This window comes from Protomyctophum parallelum (genome assembly GCF_964188405.1).
Source record: "Protomyctophum parallelum genome assembly, chromosome: 3".
Lineage (NCBI taxonomy): Eukaryota > Metazoa > Chordata > Actinopteri > Myctophiformes > Myctophidae > Protomyctophum > Protomyctophum parallelum.
The window spans coordinates 22,492,322-22,500,641 of NC_139698.1; the positions used below are offsets into that span (position 1 = coordinate 22,492,322).

Here is an 8,320-nt window from a genome sequence, read left to right on the forward strand (position 1 = left end):
CTCCCTGTGTCCCCTATATAGGGGAGGTAGTACTAGTAGGTATACCCTCACAAAATACATGCAGTAATCCTGGTATCTATACTGCCTCCCCGTGGCCAGTCGGGGCGCCTGACGGAGGGGAAAGGAACTCGTTGGAATAACGTGTTCCTCGGGGAACCCCCGTCAGGTGAAAAGATGCGGACTTGGACTCCTCATGCATAGAAGGAAGCATGAGGTCAATCGTTGCTCTCCCAGGTTGGCAGAGGGAGTGTATAGCGCCCTACACTAGACACTGGGTGAAAAAAATGGGTAACAAAAACCTATGGATAAAACATTTAGAAACACTGAATTATACACGCTACGAAACATCTGTGAAAGCCAGCTCGCTCAGGGTCCTTAGGTTTACAATGTTTCCTGTGTCTGTCTGTCTCTGCCTGCCTGCCTGTATTCCTTGTATCTTCTTGTTGCCCATTTCCCCAGTTATACTGTACTATGCAGATATGTGTTGGTTTCTTATGTACACGTTATGATAGTTATACATACTGTTCGATTGTCCACTGTTATTTTAGACAGATGTCACCACCATTGTTTTATAGCAGCTCTCCAACTTGTTATCGCTGTATGTCTGTCTGTCTGTTTCTATGTAAACAGCCACCATCCATCCATCCAATTGAATACTAAACCAGAGAATCTAGTCAAAAAGCAGCACATACAGTATCTTTAAAAGGAACAACAGTTTTATTCTCAATGGACAGTTGTTTCTGAGGAATCCAGTGTGGACGTGTGTTCATGTATTGACATTTGTTATTAGCATTTATTTACAGGACAAAATATGAGTTATGTAAATGTAGCAGTATGGTCAATGAAGAATGTGGGGTCTCCGTTATAAATGTGACGCACACACGTGACATCTGTAGTCTGTATTCAGCTCAATCCACAGCAATAATGCTGCGTTCACACAGGCATATAAATATACCATTCATTTTCAATGTAAGCCAGCGACATGAAGATACATAGATACATCCGACGTGAGCTGCTGCTAAAGCTACAAAGGTACGACGCTACAAATACGCGGTGTAGGTTTGCATCTTTGTATCTTTTGCATCTGCCAGTGTGAATGCAGCATTAAGGGTCTTGCAAACAAAGTGAGTGTCAAATCGAATGGCAAAGTGAGTGGCAAAGTGAGTTTAACATAGTTTAACGTCGTTTAATGCAATCAGGACTTTTCTGTTTGGATGTACAGGCTGTGAAGGACCACAAAGTCATTTTTTGCCACTCAGTAGGCATTCCCGCATAACCTCCGGGTATGAGGATGTCACGTGCGTAGGGGAATGTATGTATATATTATGTACAAAAGCAGAAAACATTGACATGGAATCAATGAAGTCATCAACCATACTCTATATTATACACTGTATATGCATACTGTATACAAATTATTTTGACACTTATCTTGATGGGTTATATATATATTTCCATACCAAAATAGATTTTCTGTGTAACTAGGCTAACATTGTATTCCTAGATAAACAGAGAAATCGATTGACTTAACTTCACAACATAACTGAGATATGATATTTAATTGAATCACAGACAGTGTATCTAGTCTCACGTTGCCAGATTGTTCCCTTTCACAATTTCCAAATGCTTCCATCACACAGTCTAGAGCAACGGACGCTCTATCATGAGTAAAATATAAAGCGGAAGTGGAGCCTCCTCCCCACTTCCGTTTCGTCTTTACAGTCGCGCAAGTTTATCCTAATAAAAAATCGAAAACAGCTAAGCATATAGCTTGAGATTGTGGAATAGTTGTCTGGCTATGTGAGACTACAGTTTATCCGGAAAATGTACATCTAGGGGGACGGGCTACAAATGCTAATTGGAGCCTTTTAAAGTTGAGAAGAAAATCAACTTTGGAAGGATGTCTGAAACATCTGTGCGATACAGTATAGATATTGTAATAATCCATGTGATTTCAACATAATTATTTGTGATGTACAGTACAGTGAAATCCCAGCATTGTCCGTGTTAACGCTTCACCTCATCAGGGGGCGTGTCCCCAGCCAACGCTGCAAGGGCATTGGTCACCATCTTCTGTACCATGTGACCCGTGGTCTCTAATGTGTGAGTGCCCATGTGGGGCAAAACAATCACATTAGGCAGAGACAGTAAGGGATGGTCTCTGAAACACACACACACACACACACACACATGTTATTTCTATACACATGTTAAGCCAGCAATACAATTATGTCCTTTGAAGGAGCAAGTGAACATTTGGCAGGAATGCCAAGTAATCTCAAACAGACACACACAAGCATGCACACACATAAACATGCGCAAGAACGCACATACACGCACGCATGCGTGCGCACACAGACGGACAGACAGACAGACAGACAGACAGACAGACGGACAGACAGACAGACAGACAGACAGACAGACAGACAGACGCTCACGCACGTGCACGCACACGCGCGCACACACACACACACACACACACACACACACACACACACACACACACACACACACACGTACAATAGATGCAAATACAAACACAGGCCCATGTGAACTTATATGACATATCCATTTGTGTTCGGATATGCACACCGGGAGCGCATGCACTCACTCACTCGTGTGTGTGTGTGTGTGTGGGTGCGTGCGTGCGTGCTGGCGTGTGTGGGTGCGTGCCTACATACCGAGGAAGTGGTTCAGGGTAGGTGACATCCAGAGCTGCAGCTTTGATCCGTTTCTTCTGAAGAGCGTCAACTAATGCCTCCTGATCCACCACCATACCTATAGTACACACATTACTAATAATGAATAAGAACATACATATGTCTGTGTGTGTGTGTGTGTGTGTGTGTGTGTGTGTGTGTGTGTGTGTGTGTGTGTGCACATCACACGCATGCGTGTACCTCTGCTGACGTTGACAAGGGTGGCAGTGGGTTTCATGGCTGACAGCTGCTCTCGTCCAATCAGATGTGTCGTTTCTTTGCTTAAATTCACCACCACCATGACAAAGTCTGCTGCATGGAGCAGATCCGCCAGTAGGGAGCAGAATGTTGCTCCCACTGCCTGCTCCTCTTCCACAGACCTGGAATCAGTCAGTCACTTTCTATTATACAATGTGTTGCCACGACAACCGGAAGCAATGACATCGCCACGACTATAAAGCCTGGGTTGGAAGGGCCAGAAATCACATTAGAAGACAGTAAGTAATTAATTCATAACGAATATAACTAATAACACTACTACTTTCAATTTCAACCTTCAAAGTGCCATAGCCCGCGGTTCTTCGGCTTCATAATTAAGACTCATTGAAGTTTTGACTATACAATGCTTTGTGACTTTAAATGAATGCATGCTCAAGACCAAACTTTCAAACCAGTTGTTTCTCACACGTTTTCATAACCCCATAAACTGAGAGTGTACAAATGGCAACAAAAATGGTCTTCAAAGGTTTGTACACTTTCAGAGTTACAGACCTGTAAAGGTCCATTTGGAAGCCCGGGAGAAGATTCATTCTCAAACTATGTTTGCTTGAAAAGTTATTTGGGAACTCCAATATTTTTTCTATACTGGGAGTTACAGTGTGTGAACTTCCCTTCCTTTTGTATGTATTGTTGTTCAGCACCGGAACGGTTTTTGTTGGGATGTGCACGCTTCCCTTTAGCCTCTATTTGGAAGCCCCATAAAGAACCTAGTAGACTGGAACTCACCTATGCTTTTTATGGCATAGGCAGCTCCCGGCAGGATCCGCCGGGACACAGCTGCTGGACATGATACTAATTAATTAGAGCGACAGAGAGAGAGAGGAATGTGTGTGTGTGTGTGTGTGTGTGTGTGTGTACGTCAATTTAACAAGACGATCAGTAATCAGCAGAGAGTGACCGACGTTTGCAGTACTGACTACTGTGTGCCAAAAGTGGACTAGACTAACTGAAGTGGAACCTAGTGACCCTCAGGGGCTTGAGAACTACTGATCAACAGATTTTCAAAGTTAGGTGTTTGCGTGCGTGCACGTACGTGTTACCTGCGATTTCTGTTGTGATAAAGGATCTTCATATCAAAGGCTGCCGCTCTCTTGGCCACTTTGTAACCAATACGACCCATTCCCACAATGCCTAGCGTCGAACCACTCACATCTGTTCCCAGGGGAAGGTGGTCTAAGACTTCTCCATCGCCATGACAACGAGAGAAATGATCGCCTAGTAGAGACAAGACAAGACTTATTTGTTGTATTTGATCAGCTTTTGTATTGTGTCACTCAGTCAGTACTATATCACTTTGAGTCACATTTAGAGGTACTATACAAATAAGTTGTCTGGACCCTGCTAATGCATGGTTGGGCTGTGGGAGTACAGTTGACAGACAAGCCCTTCAGCCAATCAGCGTAACAAAAAAGTAACATCATCTATTGCTTTTATGGCTTGGCCCCGTCTTATCGCTGCTTGCAGATATATTTATTATTAATTATTTATTAGTATTATTAGTATTATTATTATTATTAGTAGTAGTAGTAGTAGTAGTAATGCTATAGTAGTAATACAGTAATGCTAATGTGTACCTTCTAGGACTCTTCTGGCGGATGCTAACATCAGTGCCATGGCGAGGTCTGCCGTAGCGTTGTCCACCACATGAGGAGTGTTACACACTCTCACACCAAAGCTGTTGATGAGAGGAATGTCTAAATGATCCACGCCCACACCTCCGTTCACCACAACCTACAGACGGACAGACGGACGGACGGACGGACAGACGGACAGAGAGAAATTAATAAGTACTCACAACCAGCCCACACTTTCCTTGAACATGTCTTCAAATACCCTCGCAAGTTCCATGCTGAATTACATGCTTTTTTATTGGTTGTAAAGCTACATTGGACACCAGTTCGCAATGTGGGGTCCCCTTTGAGGGGGTTCCAAGGGGCCCCAAGCTAAATGATAGTTGGAAACCAAATGGACACTCACGGGTGTAACTCAGAGAGTGTACAAAAGGGTTCATTTGGTTCCAGTTCTATTAAGAATGATGCTTTTACAGAGTAGATTGGGGTCCCAGAGATAAAAAAGAAAAAAGGAAGGAAGGAAGGAAGGAAGGAATGAAGGAAGGAGGGAGAAAAAAAAGAATGGTGATCTTTTGGGCCTAATGTTAACAGCCCCAGCCTGTTAACATTAGGCCCAACAGACCACCATTCTTTTTTTTGGATTTGAAATGGATGATAATTACTGACTGAATTATTAATCATGCTCACAAGAAGCTATTCTGGATTGATACAGTAGTGTGGTAAGAACTGTGAGAGGACGTGAAGCTTCTATTGCCAACATACTACTGTACAAGCATCACCCAACTACCGGTAATCACTTTGATTGAGTTTAATGGTCATACTTTTAAATATATATCTTTAGTTCTTGACAGATTGTATGTGTTTTATATGTATATGTCAGTCTCTCTAAACTTTAGAGAGACTGTAAATTCTGTAAATCGCAAACATGCCAGGGTCCTTTAGAGTCTAAAGGACCCTGGCATGTTTGCGATTTACAGAATGCGGTATATGTGTTCTTTGTCCTATTTGATTTTAGCGCATTTTGTTCTTGTATTTTGTAAAGTGCCTTGTAAACCCCGTTTTAGAAAAGGTGCAATCCAAACGAGGTTTATTACCGTTATGACATTATGTCATTATTATACGTGCATTACCTTCAGGTTGGGGAGGCTCTGGAGCAGTGTCCGGGTGACGGGCGGGGTGCCATCCCACAGCATGACAGCCCGGATCTTACTGCAGAGTTCTGGAGAGGCTCTGATCTGGTCCGGTTCCACCACAGTGAAGTGTTCCTCAATGTGAGCAGAGAAGCTGGTGAACATGGAGCCAGGAGAGCCCATGTGCTCTCTGGAGGCCAGGACGCATGGCCTCTCCATCTGGAAAACAGAACACAAAAGCGGATGCCATGTTTTTATGCATTTGTCTTGGATTATTTTCTAAAATGAGTAGTATTGATTTTTAATAAGGCTGATAAATGAAAAGGCTGAGAGAGGTGTAAAGCTGGGGGGGGGGGGGGGGGAATATTCCATCTCGATTGGCTAAGATTGGCTTCCAAAGTTTGCAGGGGCTCTCCGTTTTGAACAAAATGCAAGTGATTTCTGTGACATTTTACATGCACATTCCCACTAGGCCGAGAAAGAAATGGCACCTCATGGTGGTGCTATAACAGGACGTTTTTGCCTATAACTGCACCGATCTAGAGGCAAAGGACAAACCTATGCCCTGCATTTTTCACATCTGCCTATTATAGCGCCACCAGGAGGCCGACCTATGTCAAACATGGGTTTCACACAGTCATGTGATATAAGCTTGCAGGAGTGACTCATTTTTAACAAAATGCCACAAATCATGAACACGTCGTCCGATTATGGTGAAACTTTGCACTTACATTCACACTAGTTGAGGAACAAATGTAACATTGCCCAATTATAGCACCAGTGTTTTTTCTACAAGTATTGTCCAAAGTCTAAACATCACGCAAATCATTATCTCTATAGTCAAGTGATCAAGATGGATCCGTCTGACTTTTCATATTCCATCCGGATTGCCACATTCCGAACATTGCGTGTCCACCAATAACCTACCTGCCCTGGTGGAGACCTGTGCTAGTCTAGAGGAGTGCTTTTTCTAGTCTAAATATGCAAACTAAAGTAACTAAAGCTGCTACTTGACTTGAGTAAATGTGCATAGTTACTTATTCCTGCTCAGATTCCAAGTGAAGCCAAGTGAAGATATGATCCTGCCACCCTGCTGTGGCACCCTCCTCAAAACATTTCTAGAATATTGGACACCCTCCTCCAACTTCATCCTCCCGTCATAACATTAATTTCCATGGCCAGCTAAATCACTGTTATATCAGGACCATGCAGGAATACATGGATTATAATCATTATAGCTGGTAAGCACTGAGCAGACAGTTAGGCTATATAGCCGAGGAGCCAGCCACCCAAAATTTGAGAGGACCTATTCAGCCATGGCCCATATCCACTTGCCCAAATGTACTGACCTCATCACATTTGTGATGACGGCTATCGCCATTTTTAGGCCAAGGAGTGTTTTTCGTGCAAAACTAATGCTTGGAATGGATTCAGAATCATGAAAACCCCCTAGTTTGTTACATGCTACATAAAATATGATGAAATTTTGCCATAGACATTTTGGTTGTCTATGGTGGGGTATACAAAAATGGCCATAACCTTTTACGCAATGTTTGTGGCAGAGCAGACATCTCATTCTGTGGACCTAGTGAAGCTATTTATTATTACCCACTGACCAAACTAGTGTCTGTACTCTGCACCTTGTGTCACCACGCATATTGCATAGCATGTGACAGTGTAACAGAGAAAATGTGATTCTGCAATACGGGTATTCTCTTTTCTTATATTCTATAATTATAGACTAGTATAGTCTACTCTTTTTATGTACGTTTTTACTGCCTTAAAATTAGTTTGTAAGACGTTAACAGACATGCATATTCTAAATACTGCAGTATTTAGTAACTATGTGTAGGTTATATTGCAGCTAGAAGTCCATGAAGCATGCATGATGCTTGGACTTGGTCTGGATCGGGCTACCATAAAGTCATATTTGAGGAGTTGCAGTCATGTTCCAGGGCTAAGGAGTTGTTAACATTAAAACGCATCAATGGAAAGTGGAAACTCAGACTGGCTTAGACAGAAGTTGACCTACTGTATATGCCTGTAATGTGCAATGAATTAAGTTAATTGGAAGTGGTCTTACCAGCTGCGAAAAGGAGCGCGTGGTTGCAGAGAGAAGTAACGTTATTGGTTTCTTCGATCTTGAGATCAAGGAGAACATGTTCTGTCTAATAAGACTGAGTTAATCAAACACCGAGCACTGAACCCAGACTGATAAGGGACCCTCTGTCAAATATTTACCCGGTGCTGCCAGTGTGTGTGTGTGTGTGTGTGTGTGTGTGTGTGTGTGTGTGTGTGTGTGTGTGTGTGTGTGCGTGCGTGTGCGTGTGCATGTGCGTGCGTGTGTGTGTGTGTGACTGTGTGTGTGTGAGTGTGAGTGTGTGTGTGTGTGTGTGTGTGTGTGTGTGTGTGTGTGTGTGTGTGTGTGTGTGTGTGTGTGTGTGTGTGTGTGTGTGTGTGTGTGTGTGTGTGTTTTCAAGTGTTTCAAGTGTTACAAATTGTGAGAATGCTTTCAGCTAGCAGCCAATATACAATTAATATAATTTTAATGCTTGTTTCAGCCAAAACATTTTTTTTTGTCACATTTCCTCCCAAATAATCGTTATTGCAATTATTTCCTCCCGACACACATTTCTGTACT

General features: G+C 42.8%; 1 protein-coding gene across 1 annotated transcript; it reads right to left on the reverse strand.

Moving 5' to 3' along the window:
• Nucleotides 1-1,566: 1,566 nt before the first annotated feature.
• Nucleotides 1,567-7,855, reverse strand: LOC310855844 (putative 2-ketogluconate reductase). The gene is made up of 7 exons (XM_083761007.1): nucleotides 7,763-7,855; nucleotides 5,680-5,898; nucleotides 4,553-4,709; nucleotides 4,019-4,193; nucleotides 2,901-3,079; nucleotides 2,682-2,778; nucleotides 1,567-2,161 (listed from the first exon to the last, which is right to left on the reverse strand). The coding sequence occupies exons 1-7, from the start codon at nucleotides 7,838-7,840 to the stop codon at nucleotides 2,008-2,010; spliced, it is 1,059 nt and encodes a 352-aa protein (XP_083617133.1). The 5' UTR covers nucleotides 7,841-7,855; the 3' UTR covers nucleotides 1,567-2,007.
• Nucleotides 7,856-8,320: the final 465 nt, after the last annotated feature.